The sequence below is a fragment of the Alosa sapidissima genome, chromosome 16, assembly GCF_018492685.1.
Source record: "Alosa sapidissima isolate fAloSap1 chromosome 16, fAloSap1.pri, whole genome shotgun sequence".
NCBI lineage: Eukaryota > Metazoa > Chordata > Actinopteri > Clupeiformes > Clupeidae > Alosa > Alosa sapidissima.
Window position 1 is genome coordinate 30,840,894 of NC_055972.1, and position 27,078 is coordinate 30,867,971.

General features: G+C 40.8%; 2 protein-coding genes across 3 annotated transcripts; one reads left to right on the forward strand and one right to left on the reverse strand.

The window, feature by feature from the left end:
- Window positions 1–2,691: 2,691 nt before the first annotated feature.
- On the reverse strand, window positions 2,692–18,815 carry cutc (cutC copper transporter homolog (E. coli)). Of its 2 annotated transcripts, none has more exons than XM_042065255.1 (9): window positions 18,460–18,815; window positions 16,305–16,375; window positions 16,019–16,078; window positions 5,945–6,154; window positions 5,582–5,617; window positions 5,287–5,366; window positions 4,952–4,979; window positions 3,606–3,711; window positions 2,692–2,940 (listed from the first exon to the last, which is right to left on the reverse strand). In XM_042065255.1, exons 1-9 carry the CDS (start codon window positions 18,474–18,476, stop codon window positions 2,829–2,831), a joined length of 720 nt encoding a protein of 239 aa, XP_041921189.1. In that variant the 5' UTR covers window positions 18,477–18,815; the 3' UTR covers window positions 2,692–2,828. The 2 variants fall into 2 exon arrangements, with proteins under 2 accessions (XP_041921189.1, XP_041921188.1); XM_042065254.1 differs by having other exon boundaries at window positions 5,287–5,420.
- LOC121685011 (cytochrome c oxidase assembly protein COX15 homolog) lies at window positions 18,716–26,864 on the forward strand. Its single transcript, XM_042065239.1, has 10 exons — window positions 18,716–18,886; window positions 19,001–19,173; window positions 19,700–19,884; window positions 23,426–23,548; window positions 23,734–23,920; window positions 24,225–24,392; window positions 24,698–24,779; window positions 24,862–25,016; window positions 25,792–25,905; window positions 26,144–26,864. Exons 2-10 carry the CDS (start codon window positions 19,099–19,101, stop codon window positions 26,273–26,275), a joined length of 1,221 nt encoding a protein of 406 aa, XP_041921173.1. The 5' UTR covers window positions 18,716–18,886; window positions 19,001–19,098; the 3' UTR covers window positions 26,276–26,864.
- Window positions 26,865–27,078: the final 214 nt, after the last annotated feature.

The window sequence follows — 27,078 nt, forward strand, 5'->3', positions numbered from 1 at the left end:
CTGGGGCGATGGGTGGCACGCAGGTCCTCCCCTCTGTCAGCGCGTCGCAGTATAACTGCAGGGGCTGGGTGGAACTGTGGCCATTAATGGGTGCCCAGGTTGGCAATCAGTCAGGCAATCAACCAGGCAATCAGTTATTCCTATCATTATACTTATCATTAATAGAATAATTACAACTCCTCTCCTCTGAAACCCTCCCTCTCTATGTTCCAGCTTCTCTCCTCCTGGCCCAACAGCAAGCCAGCCTTATACATATGCGCACACACACACACACACACACACATACATCCTCACATACTCACTACCCCTCACCCCCCATCCCCACCCCCATCCCAACACCACCTCATTCACACTCTTAGAGCTACCATCCGCACCCCCCCCCCCCCCCCCCTTCTTTTCATTCCGGTCATCAATTTCATCCCTGATAATCATATCTGTAATCATCCTGGACGCAAATCATCCTTAGCCTTTCTGTTATTAATGTTATGTTGTGTTATGTTTGTGGAAGCCAAGTCAATGTGATGTCTTGTTAAGTTACAGTATGTGTTTATGTAATGTACGTCTGTTTGTCGTATGTAGTATTCATGTGCATGTCGTAGTGTTGCATTTTCTGTAATGTCAATGATGTTTGCAAATAAAAAAAAAAAAAAAAAAAAAAAAAAAAAAAAACCTTTGTAACGTAGGTCTTCTAAATAACATTTAACATTTATTTTGCATAAAAACCACCATAAGAACCCCAGCAACACCCTAGAAACCATATAATTTACCCTAGCAACAACCTAGCAACCACCACTACAATGTCAACCTACTGTAGCAACCAACATGATTACCCTAGCAACCAGTATAGCAAACCACTTTATTTGGCATAGCAACCATCATATGTACCCTGCAGTAGCAACACCATTGTAACAATCTCTGCATTATCTGTTTTTACTCTGTATGATATTTTACATAATATTATCGGCCTCTTTCTCAGCGGCTCTCTGCCGATACACACACATCTCTCTTCGCTGCTGCTCACTTACTGTAGCTGGCAAGAAACCACAGAGACGTAGAGTACACACACAAAAACAAACACTCATCAAGCAGCACTGTATAATAGCAGTCAGGTTGCAAGTTCATAGACACAAGCCTAGTTCTCATTTATGCCAGCCATGAGCTCTCGTGGTTTTGGTTCATTTAGATTCACCATACCTAGAGATTGGCATGGTTTTATTTCAGTTAGCCTAATAGATGGTTTGATTTGCATTGAGAGATGATCTTATGGAAAGTACCCCATGCTAATCGTGAGATATGGTGAAGGGTATGTGATGATGTGGGGCTATTTTAATTCCAAAGGCCAAGGGAACTTTATCAGGATGCATGAAATAACTGGCCTTTAAAAATAAAAATATGCCTGCCTCTATGGGAATTTAACATAGGGGTATGAATACTTATGGCCCGTTTTTTTTGAGGATATTTATTTTGAAGATAATAATGTATATTTACGATACACAGTGTTTCCCACAGAATTGAATTCTATTTGTGGTGGTAGGTTTGCAGAATTAACCTGAATGCAACAGTTTTTAACAAATTAGCACGGCGTGGTTATGATGCTAACCAGATTTAAGCACAATGTAGTACAACCTGGAAAATCATTGCGTGATGGTCAATGTTGATATTGTGGTGGGCCGCCACAAATAAGTCAATGTATGGGAAACACTGATACATTATTCATTCACAAAGAAAATTGGTGTCCTTAAAGGTTGGATTTATCCTAATTTTGTTAATTAAGGCATTAAGATCAATTTCCAAAAGATTTTTTATTTCTACTTTTTAGTCAACTTTAGCATGTGTATGTACAGGGTATGTAAACTTCTGGTTTCAACTGTATGTCATTCAAAATGAGAAAATGCAAAAAGCCTCCATAAACCTTTCACATCAAAGCTGAGGGGATACAGTATCTGAAGGATACAGGGCCAAGTGTGTGATTCTAACAGTGAAACAGCACATGGCAGTGGCTCATCAAGGCCAAAGGTTCTGATAGGTTGGGGGCAGTCGTGGCCTACTGGTTAGCACTTCGGACTTGTTACCGGAGGGTTGCCGGTTCCAACCCCGACCAGTAGGCACGGCTGAAGTGCCCTTGAGCAAGGCACCTAACCCCTCACTGCTCCCCGAGCGCCGCTGTTGTTACAGGCAGCTCACTGTGCCGGGATTAGTGTGTGCTTCTGTTCACTGTGTGCTGAGTGTGTTTCACTAATTCACAGATTGGGATAAATGCAGAGACCAAATTTCCCTCATGGGATCAAAAGAGTATACTTATACATCATAGTAGTGTGTGATTCTAACAGTGACACAGCACATGGCAGTGGCTCATCAAAGCCAAAAGTTCTGATATCATAGATACTAGATACTGATCTTGGAGAATTTTTTTTTATTAATTTCACCAGTGTAATTTTCTATTCAGATTCAATCTTTCTGTGACATATGACCTACATGATTTGTAAAGGTAATTTTAGATCATTTATAATTTCTACCAGATCATAATCTCTATGTATACCATCTTCGACAGGTCAGGATAAAAAACATCAAACCACAAGACAGAGTACACAAACAAAAACTCTGACGCTCATACTGTATCTATTCTCACCATTCTGTAAACATCACAGTACAGATACTGATTCTTTTCTTCTTTTGATTTGTCAACCCATATCAAGGTTTCACAAGTATGTCCAGTTTTATTGGTGGAAACATTGTCTTGTTGATGATTTACACCAAATTCTGTCTCTGCTCTCCATTAGGAAAGAACCTGTTCCAAGAGGGTGCAAAGGGGACCAGCCCGCAGCACCCTAAAGAGTGTTTTTGGCGATGGCATTCAGTGTGCGGACCTTGGTCATATCAGCCACTTTAAGGGAATACTCAGGCATGGATACAGCAGCTCCCATGTTAACACTGGAGTTCCTACGCAATGAAGCAGACACGGTAAAAAAAGGTATTACAACTTTGGCAATCCCCACCCACCAACACACTTCACCTCACCCCCAACCCACTCACTGTCTTCTTTTAGTGAAATCACAGTAACAGCGTTTAATTCAAAACTTTAAGACCTTTTAAAAACATTATGAATGAAGGATATGAGGTGAAATGATCAGAATTAATATATATGTAAATAAATGTGTAATGTAATTCAGGCTATTCAGGCTGCAAAGTTCATATTACTATAATTCATGATGGGGAAAACAACATTTTAAAGCATGATGGATGCGTTTAAATGACCCTGTGGAAGTAGCGCTCAATGAGCACTAACATCATGAAGACATATCTAAACATACAATAAACAACTACCACCTCTATTAGTAAATCACTGCTCCAGTTGTCATGTACTGCCATCTATCTTGTGTAACTCTCCAATGTATATCTGTATGCATTATGCAAAGCATCTTGAAAATAACTGTGAGTATTACTATAATTATCATAAATAATACATTTCTCTCTATTAATAATCATTTACAATACTGATCAGAGTGCATATTATGGTCTTTACTGTGTTGTGTATATGGCTGAGGAGTACAGGAATGCGGTGTAACGATGTAGAAAACATCTGTTCCACTGTTCTTATGCCTCACCTGAACTTCATGGTTGATTCCTTACTAGAACGAGCAGAGCAGTGGAATTCCTGAGCCCCAGAGCCTTCTAGAATTCTTTGCAGATTACGCTCAGTGATGCCACCTCCTGTAGCAGAAAAAAGCAATATTTATTTAATGTTTATTAACATTTAAGAATTGTTTGTGTCAAAATATACCAGAAAAACCTCAACAGGGATCAAATTTGGTCATCGTGCTGCTCAGTCTATGAAAAACTTCCTGTTGATATGTTTGAGAAGGGTCCGTGTACTTTTGCGTTCATTCATTATTCTTTTTTGGAAGTGAAATGGAAAATGGAAAAACAAGTGGTATATGACTTGTTGAAGTTCTATAGTCACTTGCTAAAAAGTGAAAATTATGTCGTATTTTGACCTATTCTAGAGATTATAAAGACAATATTGGCTTAATAAATGGATAATGTGAAATGCAAATGAATGTCATTCTAACCGTGTTATCTGAACAGTAGGTACAGCCAGTTGAACAGTAGGAACAGCCAGTTTTCAATAATTCTCACTAATAATCTGTGACCTGTTGCCAAAGCATGCGTTGCATTTCACAGCACCTCACAGACATTGGCGCAAGATGTGGATGCTTAGCGTAGATTTTGCAATGTTTACAATCACAAACTCAAGCGAGGAGTAGGCTTTAGGCTTTCTCGAGATGCGCAGAACTTAGAACTTGACGTATCGTCAGCAAACACAGCGGCCAACCCCGAGTGCATTCAAACTTCTGTAGACTGCTTCAACCCGATGAAAATGTATGACCGGCAGGTGACCAAAGGAACCATTGTTTCATAAAATCTAGTTCAGACCTTGTAAGTAGCCTACTGTCCAAATAACGCTGTTACAGGGGGACTACACCGGGCACATAACTGAAGTGTTCCGTCCGCAACGTGTAAAACAATTTTAGAAGACTGCACTGGTCTATTTTTTTTTACATACGCGCATTGCATAGACTATGCATAGCGAACGCTTTTGACATTTATTTATTGCAAATCATTTATCTTTATTGCATTTTATGTTATCCATTAAGTCAACTTTGTCTTTGTAGCCTAATCCCTGAAATAGGTGAAAATATGGGATAATTTTCAATTAGCAAGTGACTATAACTTCAAAAAGTCGTATACCACTTTTCCATTTCACTTCCAAAATAGAATAATGAATGAAAGCTTCCTGATTCTGCACTACAAAGGTTTAAAATGTAAACTTTAATGCCTTTCCACACACGCACACACACCACCCCCTTCATAAATACCACACATGTAAGTTTTGAAAAGTTCTGTAAAAATGTAGGGACACACTCACAGTTTATTTACAAAGTGAACTCACCTGGCATGATGACTATTCTTCCCTTAGCCTGTTGAAAAAATACAGAAAAGGTGAATCTAATGTAACGTTTTTACATATAAAGCAAAGTTGAAATGGAATAATCCGCCTGAATAAAAGCCAACCGACTGAAAGCTGACCTCTATTTTTATCTTCCTTGAAGCTTTTTAGCGATTCAGTCTGAGAGGGCTGACATCAGCCATCAGACACTTTTGATTAGCCTGGCTGATGACTAACATGGCAATAGTTCTGACCAATGGAAACTGACTGAAATCAGTTCATCATCACAGGATATTGGAATGAAGGACAAATGTGTGAAAACTGGGGCAAGCTCATACCTGTTCCACTAGCCTCTTGATGAGAGGAAGACCCTCCAATACAGAGCTGTCAAGGCCGCTGGTCAGCACTCGTTCAAAGCCTAGAGAAATAAGAGTTTCCAAGGCAACGACAGGATTGTGGACCATATCAAAGGCTGTGAGGGCAGATAACAGAAACCCTTTTAAAATCTCTTAGACACAAACTCCCAAAACACAACAGGTAATGTAAATGGGATAGGTGTGCTGCGTTCACGCCGACTTTAGGAGTGAGATATGGTTGTATTGTGTGCGAGCAAACATGTGAATTACAAATTACCTCTGTGAAATGTGACAGGAAGAGGCCGGCTGGCAGCTGTTGAAAGACATTCAAATTCAACCACAAAACAAGCCATTTTAGCGAGTGGCGATTCTATCTGAATTTTGAGTAGGGTTGTTGAGACTACAAAATGATTTGAACATTAGCTTGTATCACAGATATAAGTATGAGTGGATTTAAACCAGATCACACGCATTTCCATTAATGAGCCCACATATTTTTCACACACTAGAATAGTCAAAGTCAAAGTCAAAGTCACACACTAGAATAGCCAAAAGCCACAGCAAAATGTGGATTTAATTCCATTCAGCCCAGGTTCTAACCACCATAAGGCTTTTGTTCCCCTCTAGTGCTGGAGTTTACCTAACAGCTCCATGCAAAGCTCAGCATCTACTTTTCCATCCTCAGTCAGGGCTCCCAACACCAGTCCATCTGCACCATGGCTCTTCATCATCTCAATGTCCTTCCTCATCACCTCCACCTCACGGTCGGAATACAGGAAGTCCCCGCCACGGGGACGGATCATGGCATAAACTGGGATGCGGACATACTGCTTCACTACCTGCAACAGGCCTATGGGGAAAGGCAGCTCATGGAACACAATTATGCACTTAAGGTTCTGCAACACACCGTCTTCTTTGATTCAAAAAGTGATTTAATTGTACAACTTTTCGTCCACTCTGGCTTTGTCAGGTACATTTACACACACACACAAAGAAGACAGTGTGGGGATATTTTCTTTTTAAAAAAATTCCATAAGAACCACTATTGGAGAGTTACAGATAATAGTATGGTGTCTTGTGTAATTCCGCTGGATTTTCTTGTAAAAATTTATTTTTTTGCATATTTTGCTAGTATAGAGTCTAAGGAACAAGATTTTTTTTGTCTTCAAATTTTCACGATCCATTTTCACACTTACATGACATCATCATTTATATAATGCATAATTATGACCGCCGTGCAGGTTTAGTCAGATTTTTTTTTTTCCCGCATGTCCAAATTTCCGTCAAGGATTCCCGGGACACTGAAAGACCGGGGGACACGAAACTTGGTGGGCATGTAACCCCACATGGATAGCATGGAACCATCGTTTTTCGTTTTGATCTGTAGCGCCCCCGCTGGACTGGACCCCCTGAAAGGAGGGTAGGGCAGACACAGTTTTCTGTGAATATCTCGAGAACCGTAGGGTTTAGGAGGACCATTTTGTTTTGTATGTTGATCTCAAGGGACCATGTCAACCCATTCCATAACCACTCATTTCATGTATAGCGCCACCTAGTTAAACACAAAAAAGTAAAAATGAGGTGTTGTAATCGCAGGTATCTGTGACCTAACATAGTCAAAACTGCACAAAATTGGAAGTGTAGGATCATTATGACACCCTCTGAATGCACACCAAGTTTCGTGGAATTCCGTTCATGCGGGGCCACACAATAAATTAATTTATGTTACTATACACCAACTGGCCTGTAGGTGGCCGGAGACAGTTTTCTGTGAATATCTCGAGAACCGTAGGGCCTAGGAGGTCCACCTTTTTTTTGTATGTTGGTCTTAAGGGGGCATGTCAACCCATCCCATTACCACTTGTTTCATGTATAGCGCCACCTAGTTAAAAATTAAAAAGCAAAAACTTAGGTGTTTTCATCACAATATCTCTGGCTGACATGGTCAAAATTGCACGAAATTGAAAGTGTAGGATCATTATGACACCTTCCGAATGCATGCCAAGTTTTGTGAACTTTCGTTCATGGGGGGCCTTACAATAAAATGATTTATGTGTACATTTAGTGACCGTACACCAACAAGGATTCCCGGGACACTGAAAGACCGGGGTACACGAAACTTGGTGGGCATGTAACCCCACATGGATAGCATGGAACCATCGTTTTTCGTTTTGATCTGTAGCCCCCCCGCTGGACTGGACCCCCCCGAAAAGAGGGTAGGGCAGACACAGTTTTCTGTGAATATCTTTAGAACCCATTCCATGTGCACACATGTGCATAAACAGATGCACACGCACACACATACATTCACAGTAATCATACGTATGACACATACTCACACAGTAGACATATGTACGCATGCATGCACATGCACAAACACACATACGCAGACAAACACACAAGCACGCACACACACACACACACACACACACACACACACACACACACACATAAACATAAACGTGTGCACGCACACATGCACACAATTCAAGAATTTCTCAGAGTTATGAACAGGCAAGATGAGGGTGGGGTTGTATAAAATTAATTTTACATGTGAAATCTATGAACTAATCATGTTTTGGTACTTGTTGTCTAGCAGATACCAGTGAGAATTGAGTGTGGATAATGCAATTTAGTGAGACAGTTAGAATCATATAGGCCTTTCAGCGTGATTTATTTTTGTGGAAAAAATGTGCTGGACTGGGCGGCGGTCATATTTTGTACCGCTCTGCGGTACATCTAGTTAAGACTGGGACTACTATCACTTGGGGGTCAAATGTGAGAAAACACTGGTAAAGAGGGTATTCTGCCTAATTTTTGGGTGCTGATTCTGAATATCATATTTACTTAGCTGATTTTTTAGTTTTAAACCTGCTAATTAGCATTTGCGGCCTAAAACTGGCCTCCATAGGCAACATAGAACGGGTGAATAGGGTAAAAAAATTAACTCCTTGATATTCTTATGAAACTTTACTAGTTGATTATTTATGTAGAGACAATATTTTGCATTACAAGTTTTCTGAAAATATGTTTAGGGATGTAATTTAACAATATCTCATTAATTATGCACTAATTTGCATACATTTCAATTACAGACATCTGAATATTGGATAGTTAACATTGAATGTAGTCAAGTTCAGGTTTGCCTTCAGAACTTTTTCTGGATTCAGAGAATGGCTTGTTCAAGCGCCAGTCCTCGGTTATGCCGATTTCAGTCGTCCCTTTATCTTAGAGACGGATGCAAGCCATGCAGGATTGGGGGCAGTTCTGTCACAGGAGAAGGATGGGTTACAGCGTGGTGCAAACGTGGTGATCTGAGTGTGAGCACTGTGTGGTTGCTAAAGCAAGACAACCCAAGCCAGAACCTTTTTGGGAAATATGTTAGCCACTAAGCCTTTGTAGATAATCTCCATTGACTTTACTCTCTTGGATTGGGCTAGCACAGGACAAGCGAATTTTCTGGTAGTCACAAATGTTTTCTCAAAGTTTACCCAGGCCTTTCTCACCCCTGATCAGAGAGCTTCCACCGTAGATTCTAACTGAGAGATGATTCTATTTGTATGGCGTGCCAAGGAGAATCCACTCTGATCAGGGGCGCAGCTTTGAGGGGGAGCTGTTGAAGCACCTGTGTGACACCTACATCATAACAAAGACTAGAACCACCACTTATCCTCCAGAGGGGAATGGTCAATGTGAACGTTTCAACAGGACTTGCTCAGGACCTTACCCCCTGAAAAGAAGCGTAAATGGCCCCAGTTGCTCCCTCAGCTCCTGTTCGCCTATAATACCACTGTGTACCAGTCCACACAGCACTCCCCATACGAGCTGATGTTCGGTCAGAAGCCACAGTTACCAGTCGACCACCTACTTGGAAATACTGGAGGTGACCACAGGGATAGTCCACCGACTGATTGGGTGGTGCAACATCAAGAGTACCTGACTTCTGTCTATGCTAGTGCTAGGAGACACTTAGAAGAGGCTACGGCATATCGTAGGCATGGTGGTCCTAACACTGTAGTCCTCTTCAAAGTGGTTGCATGCACATCCAACCTCACTGAGGCCAGGTGCAGGACAAAAAAGCTTATCAAGGAAAGAAGAGTAGTTGTCCGCACACTGCAATCATAACACATAACGCAACGTTTCGCCTCATCAGGCCTGATGAAGACCCTGGTGGGTCGAAACGTTGCGTTATGTTTTTAACTCAATAAATTTAGTTCTTCTGGGAGATTGCAGTGTGCGGTCCTGACACTGTACCCATATTACCACCTGGCACTCTAGTCTTTTTCTAGTGGGCAGTGGTAGTGTAGTGGTTAAGGAGCTGGGCTAGTGTGCAGTAGCCTGAAAGTTGTCGGTTCAATTCCCGGCTTTCACTGTTATGCCCTTGAGCAAGGCACTTAACCCCAAGTTGCTCCAGGGAAAATGTGATCCCTTGTAATATAGCTGACATACAGTATGTAAGTGACTTTGGTCAAGAAGTGTCTGCTAAATATAATGTACATGTAAGCTCTTTTGCAAGAACCATTTTCACGGTCGCCACAAAATCCAGGATACATGGGTGTCTACCAAGTATGAAATTGTGGAGTGTCTTGATGGAATTGGCACACACTATAAGATCAGGCTGTATTGGGAAGAGACGTTCCACTCATAATACTGCCAGACAGCATTCAAACCCCTTCCACCTCCCACAGTCTGTTTCACATGAGTTCTCTGCCACTGTAGCAGAAGTAAATATTCTCCCCATCCCCTTCAGGCCTTGGCAGTAGATAGGTATGCTACCAGGACAGTGAACTTTAAAGCCAGGTGTGTATGTGGAAAAGCTGACCTGCAGCGCTGGCGCACACTCCCACCTGTGGGTGATCATATGCGTAGCTTCCTCTCTGGGAGAACAATGCCGGTCATTTGAAATTTTTGGCGCATGGGTGTTTGTGGTTGTTGTTGGAAGAACATGGCTTTATTCTTAATTCTAAGAATTCATTGCTTCTCGCATGCCCGGCCTGTTGGCTGTGAATAACCCGTTGCTTTTAAAGAGAGCAAATGCACATGGTTTAGTGTTTGAGCAATGTTTTTCCTTGAGTTATTTGTTTTTTGTATTAGTTCGGGCTGTGAAGGCCATCCGTGGTTTGTTTGTTTGTTTGTACCTTATATTCTTTTGTTAATTTTGCCTACCTTTACTCAACTACCCATGCCTATGACACCTAGTGGTGTACTGTGTTGCCTGTACTATTATAAGATTATTTCCAAGACAAACTTCTCTTAAGGTAGACAATAGAATGACATGGCAGGTCAAGGAAAGCATCAAGAAAAGCAAAGATTAAGAAATCGTTTTTGACATACAGTATGTCCCGATCAACCATCTGCAATCTACTAACATTTAACCCCGAGTTACTTTGTGCCCCGCGCTCCCCTGCAGCTTTCTGAAGCGGTGTTTCTGAAGCTGTAGGCCTAACAACACATACCACCCTGCCGTGAAAAAGCTTAACGTAGCTTTATGTCCCAAAACGGCAACAAGTTGTTTTACTCCCCGTATGCGCTCATTATAAAGAACGTTTAACATGTCACAAAAACAGCTATCAATTAATCACCAAACGTCTTATAAACAAGTCTTGCCAGGAGCAACACTTTGCAAAAAATATTAACAAATAGGCCTAGGCCAGTTTATTCGGCTCTGCTCCTGCCTAGATTCGAACTCAGAACTGCCTGAAAGTAGTAAAAAAAACATAACTATTCACGAGGTTTCTGGGCAGCATGTTCTGTTAGCAAGCGAACTTCTCATGACTGCCGACAAAGTCTACTGCCAGCTGACGAAGCTCTCATTTTAAAACATTACTGAGAGACAGGCACTGTACAATCAAGAAATCTTGCCACTGAATCCAAAGCTATGTTTAACATTATGTACAAAGCTTATGCTACAGTGGACTAGCATGTTGCAGAGGCTGCTAAAAACACAGAGAAACAAACTGAAAACTCGGCCAATCACAGTATATAAGTATATAAGTATATATACTCTTTTGATCCCGTGAGGGAAATTTGGTCTCTGTAGGCCACGACTGCCCCCACAGCCCTTGCTCGGCCAATCACAGCCTCTTATAATAATAATAATAATAATAATAATAGCTTTATTTGTATAGCACCTTTCATACACAGAATGCAGCTCAAAGTGCTTTACATTTGAAGCATGTAACACAATAGTAGTCAGTCAGTCATTATCAATCACTTTTCTTTGCTGTTTATGATATGCTCAACCGCAGAACGCCACAGCGGACTATGCTGCCCCCAAGCGGCTGCAGTTGTACTTATATTTCACCCAGCTGCGTGAATCACCTTGATCGTGAATGAAGTGTCAATTTTTAACTGGGACCCACTGTATTGGTCAGTTAACCACATTACTATGAGACGGTGTTCCACAAATTTTCAGTCCGTATGGATGTGTTTTCACGTAGATCTACAGCAAAACGTCTTTTGAAGGCATCAAAGTAAATAGCTGGTAGGCAACTTGTCTTTCGATTACTGAGTTGTGGGTGCAGCTCACTGACTAATAATCGTCTTGTAGGCTAAAAATGAACACCGTTTTGAAACATGTAGTCAACACATAGGAACTATCTTCTCTTAAAAGAAACGTGACCCAGCGGAGTTAGTTGTAACGCGCTGTTACAACTGTAGGCTGCAGGCCTTCATAATGGTAGGCTACAGGAAGTAGGGGGAGGGTATGGGATGACCAGAGCCGTCATCTATCGTCTTTCCAGGCACACACAGCTCGTTACCATATAGCCTATCGACTGCCTTAACAGATAGGCTCTGCTCTTGGGTTTGGCCTCACAGCGAACTCAATCCTCTTGTTGCTTGCAGTTTGTTAAATAAAGCAATGCAGATTACATTATTTATTTCTGATTAATTGCGTCTTTTGAGGTCTTTTGCAACATTTGCTTGTTAGGCTGGGCTACTGTCAACGTCCTGTAGCCTACAGGTCAATGTTCAACTATTGCTGGTGGGCCTACAGGCTATTAATCAATTAGGGACTGTTTGTTATTTATTTAAGGGGCTACCGGAGGAGTTTTGGGAGCGTTAGTCAAAAAAGACGTGACCCTCCCTCGCCAGCATTTTTTTTTTCTATGACCCACCAAAGTGATTGAGAAAAAACGCATGACCCTCCCCATTCCCAACAATTTATTGATGCCTTAGGCTACTGGGTCAATTTGGGAGCTTGCATGCTACGACTTCTTCCTTGAAATGCTTGAAAAGGCTGTCGTTTGCACAATTTCACAAATAATCACCGGGACCGAAACAAACCTGTCAACTTTTCCCGGGTTTATCACGTATTTTAACTTTTTTCCTCGCTGTCATAGGAGCTGCAGGGCCGTTGCAAGGGGGTGCGAGGCCCTGTGCGAACTTGACAGATGCAAGGCCCTTTTCACTTACGTGCATGAAATCATGCGATAGCTTACTTTACACATAGCCAAGGCTACCGTCGGTGTATTTTAATAGTAGCCTAGTCTAATAAGCTACATCAGCTTGTATTTAAGAGGGGAAATTCAATTGTATAGCCTATAACTATTATTTACTATTAGCTGAGTCACATATTTGGCCATATGGTGTTTATTATAGGCTACATCACGAAACCAAATAGTGTAACAAAGGCTTTACCAGGGGGACACTTTAACAGGGGGAATTAATTGGGCATGGATCATTGTGCTGAACGGTATTTGTCAATGAGTAGAAACACACACAACATTCAAACTATTGCAACTGGTCTGTAGGCTAACATTGGACAAATAAATGACACTGACTCGCATATCCTGACTCAGGAAAAAAAAATCATTTTCTTGCTTTGCCGCAAACTCAGCAATGAAATCATAGGCCAGTTTGCAGGTAGCCTATAACGTATTTTTCAATTCATAGAAGGGAGAGCCCAGTCTCTCCTGTGACATGAGGTGCGCAAATAGTTTTTAATAGCCTGTTCAACTTCGAAAAGCTTCGTTCACCCGATGTCAGTCACTGATCGCAATTTCAAAGTTCGGGAAGCTTCGTTCAATCTTTTTAAGTTTTAAGTGCAGTAGGCCCATATCTGCCCCCTTTGGAATTATATCTCGAGCCTATTATAAGGTCCAGTGCGTTGTGTCCTGGGATTCGGACGTGCTCAAAAAGAAAAGAAAAAACACTTTTTTTTTATAGATGGTTATGAGGAGCAATATGAGAGAGAAATTTGATGATCATTGATCGTTGTTTTGGGACGTTAAGCCTTTTCCATAGGCGTCAGTGAAGGAGATTGAAGAATGCCATTTTTTTATACGAAAATAATTCTTAACTTCAAAAACTCTGTGTCTAAAACTCAGCGTCATTCAGACTCAACCCTCTTGTTGCTTTGATATCTTTTTCGTTGTCGTTTGAACGTCGGCAAGCAGGCATGTTGCGGTTGCAATTTAAGTGAAATTTCTACAGTTTTTCTCCTACATGCTGTTAGGCTGGGCTACAATGTACTTGTACAGGTAAATGTTCAACAATTGCTGGTGTACAGGCTATAATCAATTAGCTAAATCATTTGTCCAGCTGTTTAAACATTTGTTGGTGCTATTCAAACGCAAAAGGTGCTTTGATATCTTTTTCGTTTGAACGTCGGCAAGCAGGCATGCTGAGGTTGCAATGAATGAGGATAATTGGTTTTATCTGCGGATTTATTTTTTGCATTATTTTGAATATGACTCACTCCAGTCTCAACAGCACATACTTTTTCCACACGCATCTAAGTTCTAACACACATATCCCCTCTCGCTTTCTCTCTCTCCATCCCTGCGCACGGTGCTTTCTTAAAGGAGCTGCACCATTTTACAACAATTGCATCTACATTTTCATATTAGAATGTTTTGTCAAGTGTAAGCTTAAACTACCGTGATCAATTTAAGTTCCCATGCCCCCGCTGCGTCATGGAAGCAGTAAGTCAAGTCGCATCAAAAAGAGTAGTGGCAGAACTCCTAAGTGACACCTTGTGGTTGTTTGTGTCAACTGCAGTTTGTGCCATTTCTGCTGAGAAAATGGGGTGCGTGATTCATGAAGGAACCCGTCCAAACTTAACTGGGACCCACTGTAGGCAACAAGGGTGGAGATGTTTTTACACTTTTCAGACACTCAAAGATTGAAAACTATGGATATTGTTTTAGAAGCAACAACCTTTCTACATTATCTGGGGGTTTTGTGTGCGAAAAGTGGAATTAATTGTCAAAAAAATTAGAAGAAAATGTGAAAATCACTTTTCAGACTAGATACTGTATAATTGCTTATTTTAAAACATACAGAAAAAAAAACACTAAAGATGGATCGTGAAAATTTGAGGACAAAAAATATCTTGTTCCTTAGACTCTATATTAGCAAAATATGCAAAAAAAATGAATTTTTACATGAAAATCCAGCGGGACCCTATTTTCCAAACACAGCGTACTGTACTATAAAGGCATCATCTTGGGGTCACCAAGTCCCCCAAAAAATCTTCAAAAGTGACCTCACTGCTAATAGCGTATTTAAAGGGCATGCTAGGTAAAAGCCTGTCCAGTCATTTAATTACCAATGTAAACGGCAGGAGTTACTGAACGGTACAGTGACTTTGTCTGGAAGTGTGGTCTATTGTCAGATGAAATGAAAATTGCACTATTGTCAGATGAAATGAAAATTGCAAACACTTTAGGTGTGTTTGGCGTACATAGAAGAATGACTATACTGAAAAGAACCCCATACATAATTATGCTGGAGGGGCTGTTTTTATTCCCAAAGGCCTTGGGAATCTAATTAAGGTGCATGGTATCATGAACATCAAGAAAAACCTTAACATTCTGTTGATCTCTGCCAAGACACTAAAAGTTGGCCAAGATTGGATCGTTCATCAGATCAATGAACCAAAACAAACGTCCAGATCAAAACAAATATGGTTTACTGAACACAAAATCAAGCTTTGGCCATTGCCATCTCAGTCCCCTGATCTAAACTCCATAGAAAAACAGGGGTGAGTCAAAAAGGAGAATGCACAAGTGTTGACCTATGAATTTGGACGATCTGGGAAGATTTTGTAAAGACGAACAGTCTTATCTCTTGCTTTGTATTCTCCAAGTTTATTGGGTGTCATAGGTGAATATTACAAGCTGTTCAGGGGTGCCAATAATTGGGAGCAACATGTTCTTGTTAAAAAAAATGTATTTCTTTATGAGATTTTCCTTTGTCTTAAAATAAATTTGCTTCCCTTGAAGGTTGAATTTCCCCTATTTTTTCCATTGTGAAATTACAATAAATCACCAACAGATTATTTTTTATACCAGTTTTAGTCAACTTTAGCAGAGGTGCCAATAATTCTGGAGGGTACTATATTGTGAAGTGCTTTTAAAGCTATTCGCATAATTTGTAGGTCCCTGGCCTGGAAATGGGTACACAATGGCAGGTGTTTTGGGTCCTCTACCACTGTATCTTTAAATAAAATTCCTCAGTGGTGTCTGTGTGTGTGCATGTGGTTGTGCAGGGGTGTTAGCAGATATGCTTGTGGTAATTGTGTGCACAGTAGGGTGCTTGGGGTGAAGGTGTCAATGTGCATGTGTTTGCATGATTGTATAAGTATATAAATATAAGTATTGAGAGGCAAATTTCCCTTGTGGACAAAACAAGACTATTTCTGGACTCATGTCACTTGTATTTGTGTGATAACTGATGTAATGCCTTTATTTTCAGAGGCATAACTCACCAACGCTGGGTGTTATCCCTCCCTCTAGCAGACTGGAGCACAGCTCAAGGCGACCAGCTCCTTTGTTTGGAAATACCAAGAAAACAACATACAGTATAGCTGTGTAGATAGCTTTGAATGACTTCCACTGAATCTGAATATTGCCTGATAGGTAACATAGTGTGCTCTTCAAGAATTTAAGAATCAATTCAAATACTTATCAAATGAACATTGGATAGGCTAACACACAGCGTGTGACGCCATGACACAGGGGAGAGAGAGGGATGCATGCTGAGTATGACATTACCTCCTCTTTCGGCATTAATGGCTGACTCTACAGAGTCTACACACACTTCCATGAGGAAACCCTCTGACATCCTAGAAAGAAATGATGACCGTCAACACTACAGCAGCAGTATGGTGCAGAACATCCAGTCAAAAGTTTGGGGTCACTTAAAATTTCCATTCCACTCCATTATAGACACAATACCAGCTGAGATCAGTTGCATTGTTTTCTTAGTAACAGAGTAACAACAGTTCAGAGTAACAGTTTTCAGATTACATTATGTGCTTACATTGCAAAAGGGTTCTCAACTGTTGTAGAAAGAAATGGCTGATTTTTAATGCAATATCTACATTGCCCATTAGTTCAAGTTGGGTTTATTATCATATGTATTTAGTAGGCCTACAATACAATGAAATGCATTTTGCTCCATCACTCACATGCAGTATAACAGACAAGGAGACATATAACAGACAAAAAAACAGACATAAAGTGTATAGTGCAAGACAGAAAGTGCATCAGCTATTCAACAGTCTGACCGCCTGTGGGAAAAAACTATTACTGAGACGGGTGGTTCTGGATTTAATGCTCCGGTAACGTCTCCCGGATGGTAGGGGAGAGAACAGAGCATGAGCGGGATGATTGGGGTCTCTAATAATACAATCAGCTTTTCTCTTGCAGTGGGAAGTGTAAATGTCGTGGAGATCAGGTAGGTCAGCGTCAGTAATCCTGGCTGCTGACTTGACAACTCTTTTCAAATGTTTACAGTCATGGGAGGTTGTGCTCCCATACCACACTGTGATGCAAAAAGAAAGAACGCTCTCAATGGTGCATCTGTAGAAACTCACAAGTGCTCTGGTACTTAGGCCAAACTTTTTAAGACGCCTCAGAAAATAAAGGCGTTGTTGTGCCTTCTTGAGGGTGCACTTGGTGTTCAATGACCATGCGAGTGTCAATTATCAGCAACCATTCATCCAATGTTCCAAAGGCACATTCTGTTTACTAATCTGATATTTAAAGGCTAACTGAGAAAACATTGGAGAACCAGTTTGCAATTATGTAAGCACATAATGTAATTCGAAAACTACTACCCTGATTAAGAAAGCTGGTATTCTGTCTATAATGGAGTGGAATGAAAATTTCATAGTGACCCCAAGCTTTTGACTAGTAGTGTAGGTATCAAAACTCACTTGAAACTTAACTTAACGGCAGGTTACATACCGAATCTATATGTCTAGCTAAATATGTCCAGCTATAAGATGTATCGTAACACCCCCAATTATCACCACTTTTGTTGAGAAATTCTAAAACAACGATGTTTTTTAACACTTCAGAATAACATTTGCTAAATTAACCTGACATTTTTCAGTAGCCATAGGTGTGTAGATTTGAACAAAATCTGGTTTGTTTGTTAACGGGAGCATTTACTGCCTGAAATATCCGATTTTGTTTAGCACGCTCGGAGTTATAGTGCTGGCCTGATGGGTCGCCTATTTACACCGTTTCAACGGCACATGAACGGTTAGACCGAGAATTCTCGTCGTGAAATTAAAATTCCACTGGAGCTCCAAGCGGTTGTGTACATGCAGCCTTACAACACTGTCTTTGAGTCACGGTAAAATGTCATTTTTGGTACATAGCTAATTTAGATACACCTAAGGTGTGGGTGGTTGCGTTTCTTTAGGAGTCTGCTGTCTTGGTTTGTATAGAAATTGATATTAAGTGACGCATACACGCAAGACGGTGGAAATACGGGACCGACGGTAATAGGAGTTCCGATATAGCATTCATTAGTACACAGTTTAGCACTGTAGTTGCAAGTCCCACTTTATTAATTGGTCTGTTATAAGTACAATTATGAATGCTCTGAGGATATCTTGCAATCAATGTAGTAATTAAATGCAGGTCGTGCAGTAGATACCAATGACTACAAGATAACTATAAATCCGATAGGCTAGCTAACAAAGTAAGCAAATGTTAGCTAATTGGCGTTTGCTACTAAACAAATGACGAGCAACATTAATGGAACATTCACATTGCCATGCAAGTACTGTCTTGCAGATAAAGAAACATGGAGTCGTTGACTTTAAACAATTTGCAAAAAATACATATTAAAACAGAAATAAAAGACAGTATGCCGCATGAAGTTTCCCAAACTCTTGACAGCTGCAAAGTTTACCTGCTAACTTCGGACATCGGACATTGAGCACGCCGCAACCTTTAACCCGCGTTATCTCCACCGTGCGATTTTGATTGGCTTTCAGTAAATGTTGTTTATGTGTGCTAAATTTTAACAGTCTATGAATTTCAAATGGATATCATATCACTGAAGGTTCGGTGAAGAAATTCGAAGTATGTCTATTTCTGAGCCATTGGCATTTATACGGAACCCATTCATGACTTCTTGCAGACTTAAAGTGGAAAGTGAAAACTCATAGTAAGTCCGCAATGCATTTTCAATCGCTTGGTATTAAGCTTGCTCTAGTCAGTTTCTAGTGAAAATCTCTACCAAGGAGATGCTTCCTTCCTAGCACGTCAGAGGTCGAAGAAGTATACCACGTGACAACAACATAGATGCACGTCACCTAAAGTCACACATTTCAAAGGTGATTATTATTATTGTTATTATTAAGTTTTAATTCAGTGAAATATGATACTTTAATAACAAGTGAATAGTTTATCTAAGTTCCTCGTTTTTTTCTCTACATCGTACGTCATAGGGTCAGAGGTTACAGTGCTTCTGGTTAAGTAAGGAAACATGGTTGCTTGAGTTGTAACGTTAAGAACATCTTCAAATTCATCTGGAAACCCTGACATAATGCTGCTCCCATCGTTACGATTCGTGGTATCATGTGGCTGTCGTAACGCCGGACGAAGCTTTAATCAAAGCCAGGTACGATAACAATCCTCCACTAACGCGAAAGATTGATTAATATTTTGTCGAGGCAGTTCATAGCTTAGGCTAACTAGCTAGGTGGCATATATTATCAAAGGAGTTACATGTGCCTCATTAACACAAGGGAGACAATTGCTTAACATTTTATAAACCATTGAGTGAAATTAGGTGTTTTGTGTACAAATAGATGTATGAAAACAGTGAAACAACTTTTGATTATAGATCGTTACCCAAGCTCATTTAAGGTTAGTAACGTCAAAGCATATTCCAGCAATCGTTTAACGTTAGTGAATTGAGGTACGACTGCAGTGATAGGATACCGTTAATGGAAAGTGGGAAATGTTTAATTTATTGTATAACATAATATGTTTTGTGTTGTAGGAGTTGTTTTGTATAAGGCAAGCTCCCTTGCTGCAGTGTTATGAAAACCGCTGTTACGTGACGTCCTTCAAGTAAGCAATAGAGATGATGAATATTTGAGCATCCTATTGAATTTTGGTTCGGGTCTGTGTTTTCCCTTCAGCGGACCCCTCTACGACAATGGGTGCTAAAGAGGTGGCAAACCACATCAACCTTAACTGCAGAAGCAGGCACTGTTAAAGCAACGTCTACGGTACCTAATGCTGCCACAAACCGTATTGTTGGAAGATGGCTGGTTGGTTGCAGTGGATTGGTATTGGGAGCAGTTGTTTTAGGTGGGGTAACCAGGTGAGTTTTCAGTCATATACTATGTGTCCCCTTGTTACTTTTATAAACTTTAAAATGAACTATGAAGTTTTTGGTTAAGACTGTCAATATTCTTTGACACAAACATACAGGCATTTGTGGGTGGCAACAGGTGTGCCATGCTGTTGGAGGTGCAAACCAGAAGGTGCATCGCCATTGAGATCACATAGATAGGAGCTGGCTCAAGAGTTATAAAGTGTTTTGTCATGTTTATTTGTATAATGAAAGGACAATTTTTATAACTATCCGCATGTGTTTACTTCTGGCACCTTAGGCTACCATAATGGTAACTATAATGAGCTATTTAACATCGTTAGGACTCTAAACATATCGGCGAGGTACCTAATGCTAAGTTACTCCAGTATTAGAGCTGGGACAACGCGTCGATTACGTAGACGCAAAAAATACGTCGACGCAAAATAGACCTCTCCAGAATAAGTCCCGCCAGAGAATGTCTAATAGGTCTGGTCCCGCCTCCGTAACTTCCGTATCCATCCAACTTCCGGGCGTCGATTGTCTATGGGAAATGACATTGCGTTACGAAATATCATACCAGTAAAACATCTGTAGGTAGCGAAGTAGAAAAAAATGGTGGGCAGATTGGCCTACACACTTCTGCCATCTAGTTTCCACTGGATTTTTTGATTGTCGGTGCCGTTTAAGTAGTATAGTCTATAGTATACTACTTAAACGGCACCGACAAGTGGAAACTAGATGGCAGAAGTGTGTAGGCCAATCTGCCTACCAGCTTTTTCTACTTTGTCACCTACAGAGTTTGACAGGTACGATCTTTCAAAACGCCATGTTATTTCCCATAGACATTTGACGACGGAAGGTTGGATGGATACAGAAGTTAGGAGGCGGGACTTATTCTGGAGAGGTCTATAGACCTCTGAAGCAAAGATAATGAATGCGTAGCAAGATGGGTCGTCCTAGTTCATGTCTATGAGGGCAAAGTGGAGTTCAGCCAGAGACGGGCTCTGGTTCAGTTCCCGCCTGCACAGGGGCGTGTCACTGACGTATGACTTACGTTTGAACGCCTCGTTTCCACGCCAGACAAGCCAGAGTACAAAATAAACTTGGTGTACACCTTCATTAATGTTGACTTTCTCCCGACTGGAGGGTCATACTATCACGACATTCTACTGAAATAGGGAGGAGGGTTTGGAGATCATGATACCGTGTCCGAAATGTGCATCCATTGCTCAGAAAAGTAAGGCTTTGACAAATTCTGGGAAATTCTTGGATTTTGCCATAGACCTCAATGTTAAAAAGAGAGCCCGATCACTGCATAAATGTGCGGGGGCGTGTACTGCTACCCTATTTGCATAAATTTCCAGGGACAGGAAATGGCCTCTCATGAAGTATCTTCGTAATCAACCATCTTTGTCTGAAGTTCGCCTACAAAAAAGATCCAAAACGGCCATCTTTGCCCATATAAGGAGATCCGGTTGTTAATTGAAGCTAACTACCTATGGCAAATTGCATTGCAAGTTAGCTCTGGGGTAGCAAAAATCTAAGTGTGCCGCCTTCACTTCACTTTCGAGACTTTAACAGGTGCGATTATTCAAAATCCCCATGTTATTTTCCCATAGGAAAAATCGCCAGATACCGGATGTCAAAGATGGCAGCTTTTTTGTAGGCGAACTTAAGAGTGCACATCGATTTGTCAGACCCAAAACACGTGCTGCCAAATATTTTGAATTTTACACCTTCAGTGTTTCCAATACGTTGACGAATCTGTGGTGGGGTGCCACGAAATCAAAACCGGCCATCACACATTGATGTTCTATGTTGTACTATTTAAATTACAGATAAGATAAAATCCTTTGAGCTGCATTTTTTACGCACGCAGCCTTTCCCTGCCCCGCCCGCTCTCTCTTGTAATGAGCCCGCTGCCCCTCCTCTGCATGTGCATTTAACACAAAATATTCACGATTGTTGAAGGATTGTTGTTGCCACATAGAAGCATTGCATAGAACATGGCTGGCTAAATTGCTATTAAATCCGCTTAGCATCATGACCATGCTGTGCAAATTTGTTCAAAACTGCTGCAGTCAAGTTAACTCTGCTAACGGCTCCCACACACAGCTGCGTTCCGTCAACGCATTCCACTGGGTGTTCCCGACGGTAGCTATGCAAATTACTTGAAGTAAAACCGTAATGTGATTGGTTGGTGCCGTCCGTAGATTGGCTTGATTGGCCGGTGCCGTCTGTCAGTGCAGTAACAGCTGAACTCCTCAACGCGAGCAGCGGGAGAAACGCGACGCGACGGACCCACAATTCAGTTCGGCAACGGATCACGTGAGCCCATTTAAAGTGAATGGGATGCGTCTCCAGCCACGCGATGCACGCAGCTGTGTGTGGGAGCCGTAAGGTCTTATCACAACATAGTACATTGAGGAGACTAAACTTAGTTAAGTTATGCAATCATGCAGTATCTCAAAGCTAACGTTAGAATACTGTTTGGATGTTGAGTTTAGCATGCTTACTTACAGCTGCTTGTCAATTTCGTTACTCAGGGCTCATTTGATTGACTCTTGTCACTGAATGTTTGCAAAATCCCGATGTACATGGGAAAAGTGTTTTCCAAGACTCAAAAGTGCTTGTCCCAAGGAGAAGTACAAACCGTTATTTGAACTAACTACGTTATGAATTGCATCCACACATCAGCAGCCTTTTAACTGCGTTAATGTTACAATTACAAGGGTTCCCCCAGTGACAGGCCCTCGATTAGACCTATACACTACTGAACTTTATTGAATGCTACCTCTGACTAAGAATGCATTACTTTGCACTTGTATAGTCTTTTATTTTGGAATTTTAAGAGCAATAAACATATATTGCAATGTTAAGTAATTCATGTTTTTTCATTCAGATATATAAATCAACATGTATAAATTGCTATTAGTCAATTAATGGGGAGATAATCGATAATCGAATCGGACTGAAAAAATGAATCGTTAGATTAATCGATGCATCGAAAAAATAATCGCTAGATCAATCGTTTAAAAAATATTCATTTATCCCAGCCCTATCCAGTATAGAATTTTTTAACGTTAATCACTCCTTTGAAATATTGCCATTGTCTATCCAAAGACATTACTTGACACCTTCAGTTTCCACTTAGGGATCAATAAAGTATCTATCTATCTATTATATCAAAGCAAGGTGGCTGTTTCGAAGTTAACTGACGGTCACATTTCGTCAATCAATCTGTAACTTATCTTTTGGTCCACAAAGCTTCAACTTAGGTTTATAACCTGCTATAGAACTTGGTTGAAGGGCAGAATTTAATCGGATGACCCGTATTAAAATCACATCCAAGGTGAATTTTACGCAGCTGTCAGTGCACCTCTGATATTGTTTGCACCTTCAACAACATGGTGCGGAGTTTTGAGTGGTCAGTCAGTGATGTAAGCTTGTGTCAAAGAATATTTAGGAACACACTTTTGAAATACAAACATTAACTTTACAATCTGAAGCTAGCTTATGTTGAACACTTTTTTGCCTGCAAAAACAGATTGACGGAGTCTGGTCTTTCAATGGTGGACTGGCATTTAGTGAAAGAGATGAAGCCACCACAATCACAGGAAGAATGGGAAGCAGAGTTTGCCAAGTACCAACAATTCCCCGAGTTTAAAATGTAAGTGTAATTACTCTTAAGGAATAGATGCATGATGTTGCAACAGAGAAGAGTCAAACCATTTGCTGGTAGTTTAGTTTGGCTTGATCATTATATTGGTGCTTATTTACATAGAGTATGGTATGGATTGACTTTTAGCAAGCTGCTATTATTTGCCATTTAATAAAGCACATTATTTCTTACAGAATGAACCATGACATGACACTCACTGAGTTCAAATTCATTTTCTACATGGAGTGGGGTCACCGCATGTGGGGCAGGCTGGTTGGGTTGGCGTATATCCTCCCCACTATGTATTTCTGGAGGAAGGGCTACTTCACCCGCTCCATGAAGGGACGAGTGCTGGGCCTGTGTGGGTTTGTCTTCTTCCAGGTATGTGGGCAGTCCTCCGAGGTTGCCCCTCTATATGAAGTTGCCTGAGAGCTCAGTTTGTGCTACTGTGAACAGCGAAGGAATAGAAGAATAAAATATGATGTTTTTGTTGTAGAAAATATTAATATTTACAGAGCCGGAGAAGAATGTCTATCCTTCATAAACCCTGCATAGTTTACTTGATTTTGTATTTTATAACATGAACTATACACTAAAAGTAAGGTAGTAGAAAGTTTTTAGAATACGGTTGTTAAACGTTGTGTATAGTTTTGCGTTGTGAAATATGTGTTGTTTGTGTCTGCAGGGCCTCCTGGGCTGGTACATGGTGAAGAGTGGGCTGGAGGAGAAGCCAGAGTCTCATGACATTCCCCGAGTGAGTCAGTATCGCTTGGCCTCCCACCTGGGCTCCGCATTGGTGCTCTACTGCGCCAGTCTGTGGACGGGCCTCACGCTCATGCTGTCCCCCAACCAGGTGAGGTTCGGCGCATACAGCGGGAATGATTGGTTGTCTCTGATGCCTCTCTCCTATTCGGCAGGCCCAGCAGGGTTGTTGATTTATATCAGTTCTTCTTTTACCTTGTTTAGCAGTTATGTAGTTGTCCTTTATTCTTTTTACACACTCTTTATAATTACACAACTTTTCCAGCATTTTGTTGCCCCTGTCCCAACTTGTTTTGAAACGTGTTGCTAGTATCAAATTCATAATGAACATATTGGGGTTGTATCTTTTTGGGAGGAAGAGGTTGACTCTGGCGGACTTTTTCTGTTGCTTTGTAGTTAAGAGAAACAAGACGCCTCACCCAACTGCGCCGATTCGCCAAGGGGACAGGGGGATTGGTCTTCCTCACAGCATTGTCAGGTACATTGACATTCATTTGGAAAGTATGACATTAATTCAATATTCCAAGAACATCTCATTAATTGGTAGTTTGTGACGACAGGGGCCTTTGTAGCTGGACTGGATGCTGGTCTTGTGTACAACTCCTTCCCAAAGATGGGAGATCGTTGGATCCCTGATGACCTGTTGGCTTTCTCTCCCAACATCAAAAATGTCTTTGAGAATCCTACCACGGTGCAGTTTGACCACAGGATACTGGTAATTGGCATCATTAGAATAATCAGAAATGTCCACAAAAATTATGTATTTTAGATTGACATTGATATGAAAGCAATGACTTTATATTTAGTGATATCCATGTGAAGCATAGTTAAAAGGATATTCCGGAATTGAAACAACTTAGGGTCTATTTATGGAACATAACATGTTCAAACTTTCGTTTGAGAGCAACATTATGTTAATTGGTGGAGTTTTGAGCAAGACCATTGTTTGCATTATAAGAAATTGCCCTTGCCTAAAACTGTTACTATAAATACCTGGCAAAGTTTCGTAAAGTAAAGGCACAGCAAACTAGAAATATAATGAGTTATTCCTAAATAATCATTCTTCCGCCAAGAAATATATTTCCTCTGGTTGCCAAGCAACCTCGATGCAGCTATTTTAACTTTTGTATCAAGTTATAGTAGCGCAGTAATATAGAAATGCGGTCAAGGTGTATGTTTATGCTGCATTTTACAACGGCATCAAATGTGATTCAGCCAATCACATTTAAGGACCGGAACTATCAGTTTTAGAATGTGGTATAAAGCATATCCTTTACAGCCGATATTCTGGTACACTTTTATGAAAGGTTAAAAGGATATTCCGGAGTTGAAACAACCTAGGGTCTATTTACGGAAGGTAACAGTTGTCATAACTGTAGAAGAAAATGGCAAATGATTTGAAATTGGTGAATTATGCGCATGGTCTATTTTTAATGGAGAACTCTTTTTGAACATATAAACTGATCATGCTCTTTCCTTTTTGCATGCAGGCAATAAGTTCACTGGCTGCCATCACCGGCCTCTTCTTCTACTCCAGAAGAGTGCACCTGCCTCGTCGGGCAAAGATTGCCATTAGCTGCCTCACCGCCATGGCTTACACACAAGTATGTTAGCATTTCATGTTTGAAAGAAATGTTTGTTTTACTATGAAATACTTTTTTAAAGCCAGTTTTCAAAGTAACTGCATATCAGGGAACTGTTTTGGGGGAAAGTTTCCACAGAAATATCTGTAATAATCTTTGTAGTGTGTAGTATGTTGTGGGAATTGTTGTGGGAAGATGGTGCCTGGTGAATAGGAACTGAAAGGAGAATTGAAATGAAGTGAGGTGATGTTCCTTCCAGGTGGCTCTGGGCATCAGCACGCTGCTGCTGTACGTGCCCACCCCGCTGGCCGCCACGCACCAGTCTGGCTCTGTGGCGCTGCTCACCTTCGCCATCTGGGTCCTCGCTGAATTGCGGAGGGTCGCCAAGTAAGCCCTCTTGAGGCTCACGCAGTGCAGCTCTTTCACTCTTTGCAGCTACATGTTTGTGGAGAGACTGTAAATTTGCCCCCCCCCCCCCCGCTTATGGAAATGGCCTCCTCTCTCTGTCCAACATCAGATCGTTCCAATGCAGTTGACGCTCAATGCCCCATAGTTTGCCATTTATTTAATCATTTCTCACACACGTAAGCACACACACTTGCGGATTCCACTCTTAGCCCTAGCATACCTGGCCCTGCCTTCTACCGGAAGCAGGCCTATGACACTTAAGTTCAGAATTGTGTACTAAACTTTTTTTACTCATGCTTTTGATAATAGTTATTTTCAGGATGTGTGAATACTTAATGCATTACATGTGATAACCATGGCGAGCCACCATGTGGAATGATTGTTGAAAGTTTTGAAATGGATCATCCATTGCCTTCCCCCATTGCACTGCCTGACAGATACATCGATGTTGAATGGTATAGAGAGTGAGGAGGATTGAAGGGGAATACTTAAGTACTGTGTATATTTAAATTATTGAACTTTGAATTTTCTAGGTATTATTGTCAATAAATGTGTTGACAGATGTTGTAAAATTCCTGTGTCGGTGAAGATCTATCTGTACATATCTATATGTAGTTTTTCTTCTGAATGTTGTTGATTTCAGGTAAAAAATAGCACTATTTGTAAAAACACATCTTTAGAAGAGAAGTCCACACTTTCAGTATTCCCAAATGTGTATCAGAATATACATTATTGAATATGAGAGAGAAGTCCCGACTGTTGGAAGAGACATTTAGAAGAATGTAG

Coding starts and splice junctions, on each gene's coding strand:
- cutc (XM_042065254.1), bottom strand. Junction 6,155..16,018: donor AGGGATAACACCCAGCGTTG/GTGAGTTATGCC, acceptor CTTTCCCCATAG/GCCTGTTGCAGGTAGTGAAG. Junction 5,421..5,581: donor TCCTGTCACATTTCACAGAG/GTAATTTGTAAT, acceptor CTGCCCTCACAG/CCTTTGATATGGTCCACAAT.
- LOC121685011 (XM_042065239.1), top strand. CDS start 19,099: ATGCTGCTCCCATCGTTACGATTCGTGGTATCATGTGGCTGTCGTAAC. Junction 19,885..23,425: donor GTTTTAGGTGGGGTAACCAG/GTGAGTTTTCAG, acceptor CTGCAAAAACAG/ATTGACGGAGTCTGGTCTTT. Junction 24,393..24,697: donor TCATGCTGTCCCCCAACCAG/GTGAGGTTCGGC, acceptor GTTGCTTTGTAG/TTAAGAGAAACAAGACGCCT.